Here is a 17,796-nt window from a genome sequence, read left to right as displayed (position 1 = left end):
AAATGCACATTTTTTACCTGCAAAAAAGATGTACTTTTTTTTTTTTTCTTCTTTATAAAAAGGTGATCTTCTCCCTTAACTAAATCCTAACTTGTCCTGTAAGATATTAAACCATGTGTGCACACTTCCTTCCCTAGCTACTCAAATCCATCCAGAATTCTAGTTGGAGCACGGCTTATGAAATAAAATATTACTTTGTTTAAAATTAAATAAAAAAATAAAATAAAGTACTAATGAAAAAAACGTTAAAACTCACCACTAACTGAATCAGCTTTGATAGGAGGAAGACCTTTAATTCTGCGTTCTCTTTCCTTTTCTCGGTCACGCTTCTCCTGAGAGCGAGATTTAGGAGAATGACGGCGCCTATCACGGGATCTAGAACGAGAGCGTCTGTGCCTGGATCTGCGAGAACGTGAACTAGATCGGGAACGCCGCCTTTTTGGTGATCTAGGGGGAAAAAAAAAAAAGGTACACATTGTAAGGCAATTAAGAAATGAAGTAACAAATCTCAAGAAGCCCAGGAGAGGACTGGGCAATTGTAAAACAGATACTATACATTGATGTTTTAAATAAATGAACTATAACACAATTTTGAAATGGCGTTCAAACGGTTTAAAGCTGTAAATGCAAACCTAGAAACAGATCTCTGACGTTCTGCAGGTCGTTTTGATTCCTGAATAGAAGGTTGCTCTATTTCCATGGATACCTCCTATAAAAACAGAAAAGTTTCCTAAATAAGTCTTGGCAAAGATCTCAACAGTTTAATACAACCCTGGTGGGGTCCCAGGTGTTGTACATACACATTGAAGTATGCACCGTCCAAAAAAACTGTAATCCAAACTACTTCCATTAGCAAGGTACTCATTGAATACTGAGGAATTTGTAAACGAAGAAAAAAAAAAAAAAAAAACACACAAGACAGAGTTCAAATATGCCAAGAACGTTAATAGGGTTTAACCACTTCCAGTCCGGACACTTTTACCCCCTTCCTGACCAGGGCAATTTTCAGCTTTTAGCGCTATCACACTTTGAATGACAATTGCGCAGTCATGCAACACTGTACCCAAATGAATTTTTTACCTTTTTTTTAGATAGATAAAGCTTTATTTTGGTGGTATTTATTCACCGCTGGGATTTGTATTTTTTTTGCTATGTAAATGAAATGTCCAAACAATTTTTTAAAAAGTGTTTTTTTTATAAAATTTTGCAAATAAATAATATTTCATCATAAATCTTAGCCAAAATTTATTCCGTTATCTTTTTAGTAAAAAAAAAAAAATCCAAATTAGTTTATAAGCAAAAATTATAATTTAACATTTTTATATTACTTTTTATTTTTATTTTTTTTTTACATACTGTCACCCTAGCAGTACAGTGTCACCATGGTGACACTGTACTACTTGTGAGGGGTGATAAAGATTTTTTTTTTTTTTTTTTACACCGATTGCTTTTACACCCATATAGGATGTAAAAGCAATCATTTCTCTTTCTCTCTGTGTGCATTCCTGCACTCATTGAGAAATACAGAGTGAGCTGTGATTGGTCACAGCTTGTCACATGGTACAAGGCTGTTGTGAATAGCCTTGTACCATGTGACCTCTGTGATCATTCACAGATTTCACACATAGTAAGCAATGATGTCACAAGTGACATCTTGCTTACTACTTTGCATGTGATCACTGATTGGCCAATCAGTGATCACATGATCGGGACCTCGTACAGAGGTCCCGTCCGACGATCGGTGTTTCACTGTGTCCGGAGGACACAGCGGGCACCGGATCGCGGTGCTGCGCGCTCCCAGGGAGCGCGCACAAGCAGGGTGCGGGGAGGCCGTTTATAGACGGTCACCCGACCCTGCAATGCCACCGTCCGGCCGTTTATATACAACGGCCGGTCGGGAAGTGGTTAAGAACCACTGTCTCTGTAGCCACCACCTCCACTAAATCTAAATTTTCAGATAAAGAAGGTAAGTTCAATGGATGTCCCTATACTGGCAGTTAAGCACGTTTTTGCATTTAATTGCAATTTACCAATTCGATGCACTGCAAAAACACAGCCTAGTTGTTAACAAGATCCACAAGATAGTGGTCAAAACACCGTACCTGCATAGTGCAGTATGGGTGAAGATATATATAGGGGTTGAAGCAATAATGAAGACTATTGAAACTGTACATGTGTTGTAGATGCACGTGTCTGTAGTAAATTAATTTCACCTTTTGGGCTTCAGCTTTTTCCTTTGCTTGCCTCCATCATAGGATTTGGTCCTCTTCCACACTGAATGATCTCCAGCATCATTCAGCCACTTCCTATGATTCCAGAGTGTCACTGACATTCCCTGACATGCCATTGGACAGTACAGTACTACAGAGACCACCACCAATCTGTGCAGTGCTATCGGCTACCCAATACCAGCACTGGAGGGTATGCAAAAGGAGCAAGTCTCACCATGTATGTGCATCAAAGGTACGTATATTTTAGATACGTATACACATATACAGTACTGTACAAAAGTTTTAGGCACATGTGAAAAATGCTGTAAATTAAAAATGCTTTCAGAAATTTAAGTGTTGGGGAGTAAATGAACAGGAGAGAAATTCAAATCAAATCAATTTTTGGCGTGACCTCCCTTTGCCTTCAAAATAGCACCAATTCTCCTAGGCACACTTGGTAGGTTGTTAAACATCTTGGGAGAATTAACCACAGATCTTCTGTGAATGGAGGCTGCCTCAAATCCTTCTGTCAAATCATGTAATCCCAGACAGACTATGTTAACATCCGTGTTCTGTGGGTGCCAAAGCATCACTTCCATGATTTTTTCTTGGTTTATTTTACACTAAAGAGATGGTTCTTAAAGTGGAACTTTAAGATTACAAAAAAAAAAAAAAAGAAAAAAAGTCAGCCAGGAATTTTAATGCAGAAGAGACATGCTTTGTCTCTTCCGCATTAAAGATACTCACCTGCCTGTCTGCCCCTGTACAGTGAGCCGCGCATGCACAGCTCACTTTACAAATTTGACCAAGCTCCCGTGCATATGCGGGAGTGACATCATCCTCACCCAACCAATGATGGCAGGCAATCGAGACTCGGAAGCCAGCTGCCTGAAGATGTCAGTGACCAGGTGGGGAGCAACGAGACGCTGTATCGCTGGAGCCAGGGTGAGCATAGTTTTGTTTTAATGACATTAACTGTATGTTTGGTGGTGTTCTTTCTGCTGCAGAATAAATTTAGGGCAAATCACACATCCCACTGATGGTATGGCATGATAAGGATGGATAACATAGGAACTGGGTAGCAAAAAAAATGGCAGCAGGTGCTCTGGACTGAGGAGTCAAAAATTTGAATCTGGCTGTAGCAGGAGGCAGTTTGTTTAAAAAAGGCTGGAGAGCAGTACAATGAGGGTCTGCAGGCAACAGTGATGCATGGTGGAGGTTTCTTGCAAGTTTGGGACTGCATTACTTCAAATAGAGTTGGAGATTTGATCAAGATTAATAATGCCCTCAATTCTGAGAAATACTGGCAGATACTCCATCATGCCATACCATCGGGGAGGCGTGCGATTGGCTCCAAATGTATTCTGCAGCAGGGCAATGACACCAAACATACAGCCAATGTCATTAGGAATAACCTTCAGCATAAAGAACAAGGAAGTGATGGTTTGGCCCCCACAGTGCTTGATCTCAACATCATGTCTGTATGGGATTACATGAAGATGGAAAGATTTGAGGTAGCCTACATCCACAGAAGATCAGTGATTAGTTCTCCAAGATGTCTGGAACCACCTACCTGCCGAGTTCCTTCAAAACCTGTGTGCAAGTCCAAATGAAAGAACTGGTGCTGTTTTAAGGCAAAGGGTGGTCACACCAAATAATGTGAATTGGATTTCTCTTCTGTTCATTTACTTTCCATTTTGTCAATTGATAAACATAAACTGTGAACATTTCTATTTTTTAAAACATTCTTAACTTACAGCATATTTTCACACCTGCCTAAGACTTGCACAGTACTGTATGTTTAAAATCAGGTGTTGGGAAAGGGTAGTCAAAATGGTTGTAAACCTCACATGAAAAAATGAACATCCTTCTGCATCGTGTACTAGCCTGAATCCAATGTAGTGAGGTGTGGTTCCTATCTGATACATTTGCTATCTGCATGAGTCACTGAAAAGACTTTAATGCCAGCCATATATGGATCGAATTTCAAACCATCTAAGAGAACAGTGGTTGTACAGAACCTTCTGTACAACCACCCTGTCGGATTATCCTGGCTTGATCAGCACTGCAGTCTATATACTTTACAGAAACCTTTCCTGAGTAGATGGTTTCAGAGAACACAGTAGAGGAAAGTTCTTGTAGCATCATGGAAAAACCAAGGTTTGTTCTAGCATGTCCATATCTCAACTCTAATGCAAAGTGAGGACTAGCCAAAACACAGGTCTTGGTTTTTTTGTTTGCAAATGTATCCAAGAGAGGCACATGAAACCAAATATCAAGTGACTTTCACAAAAAGGTTTAGCTGTTACTACATCAGGATACAAAGTCAGATTACCCACTTGCCCTTCATGACCAGTCCAATTTTTGCTACATGGCGCTGTGCTGCTTTAACTGACAATTGCGCAGTCATGAAACACTGTACATAAATGAAATAACATATTTTCATACAAATAGAGCTCTCTTTTATTGTTTGATCACTACTGAGTTTTATTTTTTTTGTGTGCAAAAAAACGAAAAAAGACCAAAATTTGAGAAAATAATATTCTTTACTTTTTGCTATAAAACATATCCCAAAAAAAAAAAAAACAACATTTCTTCATAAAATTAGGCTAAAATGCTACGTCTTTGGTAAGAAAACTCCCAATAAGTGTATATTAAATGGATTTGCATGAAAGTGTCTACAATGTCAGTGTCAGAATGCCCGCAGAACTGACACCACCAGTGACACTAATACAGTGATCAGAGCTAATGACACTAGGCAGGATGGGCTTAACATCTGAGGCAACCAAAGGATTAACTGTGTGCCCAACTATGTTTAATGTGTGCAATATGTGCCGTTTTTGGTCTCCTAAAACCAGCACACATCCGCTGTCAGCAGATAGATTGGTGTTGTTTACCAACACCGATCTCTCTCGTTATTTGCTCTGGCGATCAGCGGGTTCCAGCTGTGAATCACTGACCAGGACCCACTAATCGGCAGGTAAAAGGAGCCAGTGACATAGGTGCACGTGCCACCTACCCAGAAAAGCAAAATCACGTATACACGATTCTGTGCAGCTGGCTTGCACTGTAGAGGTTAAGCTACAGTGTGTGGTCGGAAAGCAGATAAACAGAACATTTTAAACATCTTTATTAGGAATGTTAAAATTACCTACACTAGATACTAACAGAGTTGAATAATGTATGTTGGCTCACCTGCTGATTATCTTTTTGTGTCTGTATATCATTTTGTTGAACTGGGAAAGAAGGTTGGATAAAAGCCTGGGGAGGCTCCTGAGACAATGGTGGAACCATAGTGGGGAAACTCTGGGGGGGCATCATACCAAAACCAAGCATCTGCCCATTTGCAGGAACTGGAGCCTTAAAATAAGAAAGGAAATGAATTTGTAACACAGAAGAGAAAGCAAACATGACATTTGAAATGTACCAACAATTACTTTTTTTTTTAAGAATTGTTTTTAGACACCTGATTAAGAAGAGACTCCTGAGGCATTCCTATCATGTGTGGCTGTATAATCTGAAAGTGGTCCATGTTTGGCATTTGACCTGGAATCTGTGGGAATGATGCAGGAGGCTGGTTTGTCTCTACAGGAAATGGGCTACAAAACAAGATAACATTTTATGAAGTCACCATCAATGTAAAGATGTAAATTTTAGGATTTAGACTTAGTGTAACTAAAAGGCAATATTTTTTTTTTAAAGCCAAAAAAAAAAAAGAGGAAATCTCTCCAAAGTGAGGGAATACAAGCATGTCACTAGAACTAGTGTCCCCACTGGAACATTTTTTCGCTATTAGTGTCCTGATGTCAACTCAATATTTGTTTTTCTTCTTTTACTTTCAATCAGAACTGTAAACGTGACAAACAGTAAGGAAGAATCTCCCTAATGGGGACACAGAGAGCATTAAAATTTAACAGGGGTTCTAACCCCTCTTCACTCTATCCCAAAAAAAAAAAAAAAAAAACTGCCTTTAGTTACACTTTAAATCCTGCTGTTTGAAATTACAAAGCTTTGAAGCAGATCAAAAGACCAGCATTAAACACATTTTATGCAGTATATTGGAAAAGTACATTGGTAATCAGGCACATTATAGCGGAACCAGCCAGGCTGTGTCTAAGTCAGTGTTAATCAACCTTTTTGCAGTCAAGGCCTCTTTAAAATCCTACACAATCTCGGAGCACCCATAACAAAATGTTAAAAACTAATTAGTTTTACAGAACGCAGTAACATTTGTACATGTGGGACACCCAGCCTTAGAGAGGATTTATTCTTCCAAAGTAAATACACCTTTGCACACTGGTACTGCATTGTTGCTCTTCTCAATCAGTTTCTCTCTCACTCAGCTAATCTGACCCCAGTGCTGATGGAGAAGGGCAGGGGAGGGGTAAACAAGAATGCTGTGCAATTCAAAAGGTGGAACCCAACAACTTATTTTAAAGAAAAACCTGCCACACAATTGAACCCAATACATACAACAAAGCTATGTCTTAGAACAGTGTTTCTCAACCCTTCTTCAGTCGATGTACCATTTAAAATTTATGCACAATCTCGAGGCACCTCATTCTAAAATGTAAAAACTAAACTTTGTTTTAGAAAATGCAGCAACATTGACACACGTAGGACACCCAACGCTGGAGGCTGCAAAGCAAACATGCCTTTGAACACTGGTACTGACTAGTATTCAAATGTTTCTCTTCTCTCTTAGCTAATGTGAGACCCCAGTGCTGATGAAGAGGGGCATGGAAGGGGGCAAACAAGTATGCTGTGCTTGACGTCCTTATAGACTGATGACATCACTGGTTGTTAGGACACCGGCAGTTATAAGGTTGTAACGGTCCACAATGAAAACCTGTGGCTTTGAGTAACTAAAAGGCAGGCTGTATCCACCTGCTGGCTAATATACAACTGTTGGGCAATTTTTAGGCAATTTGCCACGGCACTCCATGGGAAACCTGAAGGCACCCTGGTTGAAAAAGGCTGTCTTAGAAAAACTACAACCCTATCTGTAAAAAGTTTTCACTCAACAATGCATGCAAGAACTTGAAACATACAGGATTTCAAATGAATGCCTTTACCACAACTGTCCACTTTATGTGCAACTATTAAATCCATGAAGATTAATAACCCTTTCACTGCCAGGGCCGTTTTTGTACACACAATCGTTTTAGGCTAGAAGATTACACAAAACCCCCAAACGTATATTCTGAAATCAGACAACCTAAAGAATAAAATAGTGGTAGTTCCAATTTCGTATGTCATACAATATTACCGCAAAGGTCTAGGAAATTCAATTTCAGTAAAAAACACACTGAAGAGAATTTTAGGGCAAAACCAAAAATTACCCAAATTTTTGGTAAAATACAAAAGACGAGGTTGTGCCGAGTAAATAAGATTACAAAACATGTCAAACCTTAAATCTGTATGTACCTGTGAACTGGTGACAAACTTCAGTACCTTATATTTTCTATAGGCAACTCTTCAAAAGCCCCTATAGGTCATCAGTTTAGTGTTACAGAGAAGGTTTTGTGCTAGAACGGTTGTTCTCACTCTGATGTGTAGGGCGATATGTAACACGTCTATCACAATGGACTTTTTTTTTTTTTTTTTATCACATAGGGCACACAAAGTTCCCTATGTGATGATTTTTAGGGGACAGGCACTCTTTAAAGAGACATCCAGGGTCTAAGATCCTCTGCATGTATTGCAATACATTTCTCCCCAGCTAGAGTGACAGTGGTGACCTGGAAGTAACATCCTACACGCGGCTTTCCAGGTCACAGGGAGAATAGGGGAGGAGAGTGGACGTATGCCCACTGTCCCCTCCACCCGCAGGCACCCTCCATGTCGACCCCGGGCCCACAGATGGGCAAGCGGAGCCTAGAATACATGGCGGAAGCACTGAGAGGGGGGCACAGGGATGTGGAAGCAATCGGGCAGCAGCACAGCCGCCCAACTGCTTCGACATGACAGGCATGAAACGGCCTGTCAGTTTTAGAAAAAATCCAGGTGGCTGCAGCCCATGGATTGTGTTTAAAACGCCCCGCTGTCAGGTCTGTACGGCATACGGACCTAGCAGCGAAAACGTTAAATGGGTCTAGTAAAGATAGGCCTGATGCAGTTGTTAATATAGGTTTTAATTTCAATAACTTTGTATACTTGCCTAACTTTAAAATGCCCTCACTCATCTCTAGTTGCTTTTAATATGAATTTATTTAGTCTCAAAAGTCCTCAAACATCACAAGAAAATATTAGTACACACCCCTACACGAAACACTAAACAGTTTATACAATTTTGAAAATGGTTACCTTTTAGGAGAGAAATCTAATTGAATTTTCATGACCTCATCTCTGTAATTCAAACGATAACAGCATCTGTTCTGCCAAGGAGGAGGTGTAATAGCAGGGATTACACCATACTCTCCTCTCTGCAGCAAAAGGAAACTACAGTTCCCATCATCCAAAAGAAATTGTAGTGAATGTGGGCAGGTATACTAGGCCTGAACATGTTGAATGTGTCTAAGAGTCTTGGTCCGCCCACCACAGCAAGTGGGGCTGAATTACATTACTGCTTCTTGGAGAAATAACTACAGAAGGTATGTGCCATGACTGGGGGAATAGGAGGCATAGCAAGCACAGGTCTTAAAAACAAGAAACTAAAGAGCATAAACTGTTTAATTTGAAAATGAACAGGCTATTTCAGAGCAACTACTGGGTGAGGCTGCAACCATGATCCTGGTATCATTTTTTCCAAGCAGGTGATTCTCTCTCAAGTAAAAGTAACCCAAGTGTCTAAGCAGCCGCTGGATTACTTTTACAGGCAGAGGGAGGGGATGACAACCTGTACCCAGATAATGCACATTAAAGACGTACCTCTATTATTAAGCACTACTACTTTTATCAAAGTCTGGCATGTTTGGTGTACCAGGGGATCAGAAGGCATTGAAGGCCATTTACTCACAATGGAGGTTGTAAAGGTGGTGGAGTGGGACTGGACACATCTTTCTTTGGCTCATCAGCTGCTTCAGGTTCATCGTCATAATCAAATCGGTCCAGCAACTGTTAAAGACATAGCACATGCTTTCAGAAAAGGACATACAGAAAAGGGAAAAGAAAAACCTTAAATTGCTCAAATAGTAATTACCTTATCAAGGGTACTTTTCCTTTCTGACTGGTGAGACGGCTGGGGTTGAGTGTTCATTTGACAAGTAATCGACTGTACTTGGGAATATATATTCTCTTCAATAACTGGAGACTGTGGCTTCGGAGGGTGTTGGAAGGTCTGAAGAATCTGCTGAAGCTGTAAAAAAAAATTGTGTAATATTTGTGCCGATTGTACAAATATAAAACCAAGAATTTGAAGCTTAAAGTCATTACCTTTACTCAAACAGTATGATGCAAGTTTATAAAATGACTAAAAAAAAAAATAATTGTGTAAGGGTTCAGACAGGTGGATGCATACACAGCAGAATAGTGGCACAGCATGGACGGCTGGACTACGCCTGTCTGAATGAACCCTTACACAAACTACCTATAAATTACCGAATTTTTCACTCCATAAGATGCACTTTTTTCCCCCCAAAAAGGGGGGAAAATGTCAGTGCGTCTTATGGAGCGAATGTAAAGCGGCCGGTCCGGTATTTCTGCCGCCACCATGTCAGGATATCGGGCCGGCCGCTCAGCTCTTCTCTCCTGCAGGACCTTACCTGTTCCTCGCTCCAGTGCTGCAGTCTTCCCGCGGCGGCTTCTGTGACAGCCGGGTGCCCACTGTGCATGCGCGAGAAGCGCTGCGCTTTGTGAATGGTCTGGCATCTTCTGGGACACATGCCAGGTCCCAGAAGGCTCCGGGCCATTCACAAAGCGCAGCGCTTCTCGCGCATGCACAGTGGGCACCCGGCTGTCACAGAAGCCGCCGCGGGGAGAAGGAAGGACAACTCCGCAGAAGTGGGAGCGTGTAGCTGCCAAATTCAAGTACCCGCTGCCCTTCCCTCCCCAAAGGTCCGCAGTCTCTGGTCATCCCCTGCACTGCGTCCGCAGTCTCTGGTCATCCCCTGCACTGCGTCCGCAGTCTCTGGTCATCCCCTGCACTGCGTCCGCAGTCTCTGGTCATCCCCTGCACTGCGTCCGCAGTCTCTGGTCATCCCCTGCACTGTGTCTGCAGTCTATTGGTTCAGAATATTTTTTTTCTTGTTTTTCTCCTCTAAAACCTAGGTGTGTCTTATGGAGTGAAAAATACGGTATCTGTTTAAGCTTGGAGTCTTAGGCCCTTTCACACGGCCTTTCCAATCGGGTCCACCTGTCACTTTTTTCAGGTGGAACTGATCAGAAGGTCCAAAGAGCCCTATGGAAAAGTAGGTGTGTCCATTTACACCCACCTCTGGGTCTAATCAGGTCTGCAAAAAGGGAAAGGACTGTGTCCTTTTCAGTTTTGGTGGAGCAGATGTAGCCTGATAGAAACAGACAGCGGAGTCCGTTTACCCCCAGCCGCCCATAAAGGCAACAGGTGTCTGGGACATCCATCCTGTTCTGCTCTGATCAGCTCACTGATCCTCTGATGATCAGACTGGAAAGTGCCTCATGCGAAAGGAGCCTTGTGTAAAATAAGACTATGCACTCAAAACAGTGCTGTACACATCGATCATTGAAACCAAAATAATGCACGCTTAAAAGTGGTATTAACTAATTGCCCTCCAGAGGATTTACCCCTTTCCCGACCAGGCCATTTTTTGCGATCCGGCACTGCGTTACTTTAACTGACAATCGTGAGGACACACAGCGCTGCACATAAAATGAAATTTATGTCATTTTTTCCCCCCACAAATAGAGCTTTCTTTCAGTGGTATTTGATCACCTCTGCGGTTTTTATATTTTGCGCTATAACAAAAAAAAAAAAAGAAAGAAAAAAAGACCAACAATTTTGAAGAAAAAAAAATAAAAAAAATATTTTTGACTGTTTGCTATGCTCAATAAAAACATTTTAAAAATCTGATTTCTTCATAAATTTAGGACATCCTGCTACGTCTTTGCTAAAAAAAAAATAAAAATAAAAGAAAAGCCCAATATGTGTAAATTAATTGGTTTATGTGAAGGTTATAGCGTCTACAAATAGCGGTATATAGACTGGAATTCTTATTTTTTTTATACTAGTAATGGTGGTGATAAGCATCATAGTATACTGTGGCGGCATTCTGGCACTGGGTTGGAACTGCCACCGACATCCCCAGTGGCACTAATACAGTGATCAGTGCTAATAAAAAGCACTGACACTGCACTAATGACACTGGACAGGAAGTGGTTAACATATGGGGAGATGAAAGGGTTAACTGTGTGTGTTTTACTAGGGAGACATGCAGTTTTGTATCTCTCTGCTGTGCATGAGAAAAAGGTATTTAGAAGTTTATATTTACTATCCCTCCTAGCTTGTAAGCTCCAAGGAGCAGGGCCCTCCTTTCTCTCTTGTATTGAACTGTTGTTGCTTTATTGTCTCCCGTTCTATTGTAAAGCGCTGAGCAAACTGTTGGTGCTAAATAAATCCTGTATAATAATAATAATACTAAAATAATTGCACGTCCATGTACTGGGGGAGACCAGATATAGTGGATGCAGGGTCCTGGGTTTAGGAACACTAACAGGAGTTAACAACAGTACAGGCATGAACAGCCTTTCACTTATATTGCAGACTGCATGAGGCACCTGCATCTCCCCAGGCACAAGAAAATGCATAGAATTTTGCACCAACCCTTTTTTCAGCCTCCATACAGAGGAAAGGAGAGAAACCCATTCAAGGCCTATATTCGATGTAGCAAAAAGCAAGCATTTAATGTCAGTTTGTGTTAAAAGACTTAAATCATAACTTTTACTGATACAAATAGGTCACCTTGCATATACTCAGAAGTTAATAGGAAGTAGTAGACAAAACATACCTGCTGTCCTTGGCTACTTTGAAATAACTGAGCAACAGCTGCAAAAGCCTCTGAGCTGGGTAAATGAGGAACACTCACAGCAGGAGCAGATACTGCAGGTGCTGCAGGTGCAGGAGCAGCGATCGGAGGCTCTTCAGGGGGGTCAGATGGAAGCAACACAGAGGGTGGTGAAGATCCTGCAAAAGAATCCCTGTAAATCTGTGCACTATTTGTATATGTTAATTACATATTGCAACAAAGTGGTAAATGTCACAAGGAGAGAGGGGAAAAAAATACCAGATGAAGAAACCGAATGCATTGAGCAAATAGAAATTAGTATGTTGATTTCAATTTGCTTTCAATCTTGCTAGTCCTTCCCTAGTTCAAATAGGATTTCCAAAAATATTTTAAAAACTCACCAATTCTTTAGCAAAGGGACAAGCCAAAGTTGTCCATTCACTCTAGCAGACACTGTCTAACCACCCTCAGACATGTGTCTACCAAGTCCTAAATACAAACTCTGGCCTAGGATGACCACTTACATTTTTCAGTATCTAAAATGAGACATCTCAGGCACTAGCTAATCAGGTAGAAATAGGAATTCTGACTTGTCTGTAATACCCTTTTTTGTCTGAGTGTAGTACATGACACAAGATCTTAAGTCTTACCCAGGATTACGCTGCCAGCCTAAGAAATCGGACACTAGAGAAACAAAGCTGTAAGGACAGCCCAGTATAAACCCTCTCGCTTCCAGAATGCCATAAATTCTGTCAGCAAGCAATAAAAAGGATCTGAATCAAACAGGATAAAGAGGCTGTCTTGTACTGTACTCCAAGGCAAGTATTTTATCCTATATTACATGACATAGTATCTTTAGTCTTAACCATGGGACCTCCAGAAGCAGTCCAAATGGGGTGAGCAACACTGCAAAACGCATGCCAACAAGCCCACAGAATGAGAGCATTATGATCTCCTTTACTTGAAAATGTCATCAGTTGAGGCCCGAGTATCCACCTGGTGAAACGAAAACATGTAATGAACCACCAAATGACAGCCTTAGAATCTGATAAACCGATGCCTAATGCCAAAAAAGTCCAAGAGTCACTAACTGCTCAAACAGGGAAAAGGGGAACCATGCTGGGTCATAGGCCTAAACTATGCTGTTGAGAGGGGCTGGAAAACTGCAAAAAGAAGCTGTAGTAGCCAAAGAGCAGCAAGAAGAGAGAAAGGGAAAATGGAAGAGAGAAGGAAGAGAGAAAGGGAAAAGGAAGAGAGAAAGGGAAAAGGAAGAGAGAAAGGGAAAAGGAAGAGAGAAAGGGAAAAGGAAGAGAGAAAGGGAAAAGGAAGAGAGAAAGGGAAAAGGAAGAGAGAAAGGGAAATGGAAGAGAAGAAAAAGAGAAGAGCGGAAAAGAGGAAAAAAAAGAGAAGAGCGGAAAAGAGAAGAGAGGAAAAAGGAGAAGAGAGAAAGAGAAGAGAGGAAAAAGGAGAAGAGAGGGAAAAGGAGAAGAGAGGAAAAAGGAGAAGAGAGGAAAAAGGAGAAGAGAGGGAAAAGGAGAAGAGAGGGAAAAGGAGAAGAGAGGGAAAAGGAGAAGAGAGGGAAAAGGAGAAGAGAGGATATACAGTTGTGTTCAAAATAATAGCAGTGTTGAAAAAAGTGAATAAAGCTCAAAATCCTTCTAATAGCTTTTATTTCCATACACACAAATGCATTGGAAACACTACACATTCTATTCCAAATCAAAACATGAAGAAAAATATATCAAATTTGTGTTGTTCCTCTAAAAAAATTGAAAAGTGAATATTAGACTGTTCAAAAAGATAGCAGTGCTTGTATTCTTCTTTACAAACTCAAACATTCACTATATAAACTGAAAAATGTTTGAAGATTTTTCTTTCCTTTGAATCAATTAATATTTCGTTGTATAAGCACTGTTTCTGAGAACTGCTGTACATCTGTGTTGCATGGAGTCACCCAACTTCTGGCAGCTGTGAACAGGTATTCCAGCCCAGGACGATTGGACCACATTCCATAGTTCTTCTCCATTTCTTGGTTTTGCCTCAGAAACTGCATTTTTGATGTCACCCCACAAGTTTTCTATTGGATTAAGATCCGGGGATTGGGCTGGCCACTCCATAACGTCAATCTTGTTGGTCTGGAACCAAGATGTTGCACGTTTACTGGTGTGTTTGGGGTTGTTGTCTTGTTGGAACACCCATTTCAAGGGCATTTCCTCTTCAGCATAACCTCTTCAAGTATTCTGATGTATTCAAACTGATCCATGATCTGGTATGCGATAAATAGGCCCAACACCGTAGTATGAGAAACATCCCCATATCATGATGCTTGCACCACCATGCTTCACTGTCTTCACAGTGTACTGTGGCTTGAATTCAGTGTTTGGGGGTCGTCTGACAAACTGTCTCCGGCCACTAGACCCAAAAAGAACAATCTTACTTTCATCAGTCCACAAAATGTTGCGCCATTTCTCTTTAGGCCAGTCAATGTGCTCTTTGGCAAATTGCAACCTCTTCAGCACATGTCTTTTTCAACAGTGGGACTTTGCGGGGGCTTCTTACAGATAGCTTGGCTTCACATAGGCGTCTTCTAATTGTAACAGTACTCACAGGTAACTTTAGACCTTCTTTGATCTTCCTGGAGCTGATTGTTGGCTGAGTCCTTGCCATTTTGGCTATTCTATTAATTCGAATGGTAGTTTTTCGCTTTCTTCCACGTCTTTCAGGTTTTGGTTGCCATTTTATAGCATTTGCGATAGTTTTAGCTGAGCAGCCTAAAATTTTCTGCACTTCTTTATAGGTTTTCCCCTCTCCAATCAACGGTTTAATCAAGGTACGATGTTCTTCTGAACAATGTCTGGAACGACCCATTTTCCTCAGAATTTCAGAGAGAAATGCACTGTAACCAGCATGTACAACATTTGCTGCCTTCCTTCCTTAGACAAGGGCAATAATTGCCACCTGTTTTTCAAAGAATGAATGACCTCACTAATAGAACTCCACACTGCTATTATTTTGAACATGCCCCTTTCAATTAGTGATTCAATTACACAGAATCAGCAGCATGCATGTCATGACTGTTGGGTCTGTTGGATTTCTATTACTCTACTACACAGACTAGTAAATTATTTGCCATGTAGAAATATCATTTCTACCAAAAACAGTGATTGATCAGGTTAGTGATGTCTGACTGCTATTATTTTGAACACAACTGTATATGCTTCTCTTAAGGCAAAGAGAAGACGTCCATTCTCCTATGCACGAGGCATGCTGGGAATGGGAGGGGTTATACTGGACTATATTTACAGTTTTTCGAGTCCAATGTTCTGAAGATGGCAGCATATCTGATGGTGAAGATGATCTTGTGTCCTATACAATAGGAATTTTGTACTCACTGAAAAACCTTTTTTGGAGTCCTTTGAGGGAAGCCATTACCATAAGGTTATGCTGCCGCCTACAGGAGGATTGAACTGGGGTTCTCCTAGGCTTGCCTACAGTTTTTTCCAGTGTCTAAAGTACTACATCAGCCTGTGCAAATCTAGAGCTATGAGAACCACTGGAATACCCTCCGTCTCCATTCTGGGAAGCAGACGAGGAAGATGTTTTACGGGAGGAAAGGCTTAGATCTAGATGTACTGATACTGCATAGCATCCCTGTACCTGGAGACAACCTATCCAGTTTGCTGTGGAACCTAGGAGGCCAAGGTCCACATCATGTGTCCCCAACCTGTAACAGGTCCTGAACACCACTGGGTGAAAGGACCACCCCCGCAGGACCAGGCACTGCCGAGTGAAGAGGTCTGTCTGCCATTGTTGATGTCTAGGATGTAAACTATGGAACATGAAGTTCTTCCCAGGACAGGATCTGCTCTTACTCTAGCCTGGCCACTGCACACCTTGCCCAGCTCGAGCAGGTAAGAGCAGCCTCAGCTCAATTCATCCAAGATGTGCCCTCCACATGTTTAATCATCAGGCATTAGATGAACACTACCAGCTAGGCAGTCCAGTGCTGTTAGAACAATCAAATCACTAGACAATCCAGCATAGATTGGGAGCTTAAATTGCTGAGACAACCAAACATCCAAGTTCCCTGCATCGGCAGAGTGCCAAGTACTTCCTTCAATTCAATCGGTTTTACATATGTCCCAAGGATCTTTCAAAAGACAGTAAAATTATTTGTCCAAAAGGCAGAGATGGATTTCTGAGCCACTAAACCAGGGACAACTTGGTCCTTGGCACCAGATAAACCTGTCTATCCAGGGAATAGACAGACATGTCCCACAAATGACAGAATGTTGTCTTGTAGGCATCTGGAGTGAAACCCTGGTGGATTCCATAGAGAACGTCTGAGCTTGAATGAAGACAGAGCTTTTAGATTCAAGATGGGGTGAACATGAACAGACGAAAAACCCCTGAAACCTGTCTGGCACAGGAACTGAAGCAATGAAAACCTAGATTTAGAAGTCATGTTATGACTACTTGCAAAACTACAAATCTGGGTACTGACACGGGAGGTGGAAAGTGACAAAGATAGGAGGGGGCTGGAAAAAAACTCTAGTTTGTAGCTCCTGGAAATTAATTTCAGCACCAAAGCATCAGAAATGCAGGCTGTCTAAGTGTTTGAAAAGGCTAACAGACGTCCCCCCCACTTTAGGTGGTTGGGGCACACCTTCATGCTGAAGATTTGCAAGACCTGGAGTTGAGACTTAGACGTTTGAAGACAAGGCGGCACATTGTACAGGTCGATCTGAATCATTTAGATGTTCACTGGCAAAACTTCAGAGAAGGATTGGGAGACAGTGCTGCGGTCAGATGAGACCAAAATTGAGTTCTTTGGCATTAACTCGATTCGCTGTGTTTGGAGGAAGAAAAAAAAGCTGACTATGACGCTAGGAACAACATCCCTACAGTGAAGCACCGAGATGGAAACATTATGCCTTGGGATGGTTTCTCTGCTTAAAATACAGGCCGACTTTCCGCACTGAATGACCAATGGAAGGGGCCATGTATTGTAAAATTATGAATGAGAACCTTCTTCCCTAAGCCAGAACACTGAAGATGGGTCGTGGATGGGTCTTCCAACATGACAATTACCCGAAACATAATTCCAAGGCAACAAAAGGAGTGGCTGAAGAAGAAGCACATTAAGGTCATTGAGTGGCCTAGCCTGTATCCAGACCTTAATCCTATAGAAAACTTATGGAGGGAGCTGAAACTTCGAATTGCCAAGCGACAGCCAAGAAACCTCAAGGATTTAGAGAAGACCTGTAAAAGAATGGACCTAAATCCCTCCTGAGATGTTTGCAAATCTGGTAACCAACTACAAGAAACATCGTACCTCTGTGCTTGCCAACAAGGGTTTTTCCACCAAGTCATGTTTTGCTTGGGGATCAAAAACTTCATTTCTTTGTAAGTGGGCAAACATGGAAAATCTGCAGGGGATCAAATCATTATTTTCCCCACTGTAGGAGGCTGTGTGATCCAAAGGTCTAAGACTTCCTGTGCCTCGTCATGGAAAAGAAAAAAAAAAAAAAAAAAAAAAAAAAGGAAGAGGAAGAAGGGATCTCATGGAGTGGGGTACAGCCAAGAGCTTTACCAGTCACCTGAGAGTAGCAGCCTACGAGTCCTGTCTGATTAAAATATTACACTTTAGCACTGCATTCAGCTTTAGC

General features: G+C 41.4%; 1 protein-coding gene across 2 annotated transcripts in view; it reads right to left on the bottom strand.

Moving 5' to 3' along the window:
• The window catches only part of LOC149439030 (uncharacterized), a 127,213-nt gene that overhangs the window by 70,297 nt on the left and 39,120 nt on the right, over nt 1–17,796 (bottom strand). For both annotated transcript variants that reach the window (XM_089659505.1, XM_089659504.1), the window contains exons 6-12: nt 12,131–12,306; nt 9,352–9,507; nt 9,169–9,266; nt 5,677–5,809; nt 5,406–5,570; nt 633–709; nt 257–447 (exon numbers count right to left, since the gene is read on the bottom strand). In XM_089659505.1, coding sequence (XP_089515631.1) covers nt 257–447; nt 633–709; nt 5,406–5,570; nt 5,677–5,809; nt 9,169–9,266; nt 9,352–9,507; nt 12,131–12,306 — 996 coding nt within the window. The remainder of the gene's footprint in view (nt 1–256; nt 448–632; nt 710–5,405; nt 5,571–5,676; nt 5,810–9,168; nt 9,267–9,351; nt 9,508–12,130; nt 12,307–17,796) is intronic.

The sequence above is a fragment of the Staurois parvus genome, unplaced genomic scaffold (genome assembly GCF_062004578.1).
Source record: "Staurois parvus isolate SC_StPar_1 unplaced genomic scaffold, SC_StPar_1.0 ptg001162l, whole genome shotgun sequence".
NCBI lineage: Eukaryota > Metazoa > Chordata > Amphibia > Anura > Ranidae > Staurois > Staurois parvus.
This window is presented reverse-complemented; position numbering and strand designations above follow the sequence as displayed.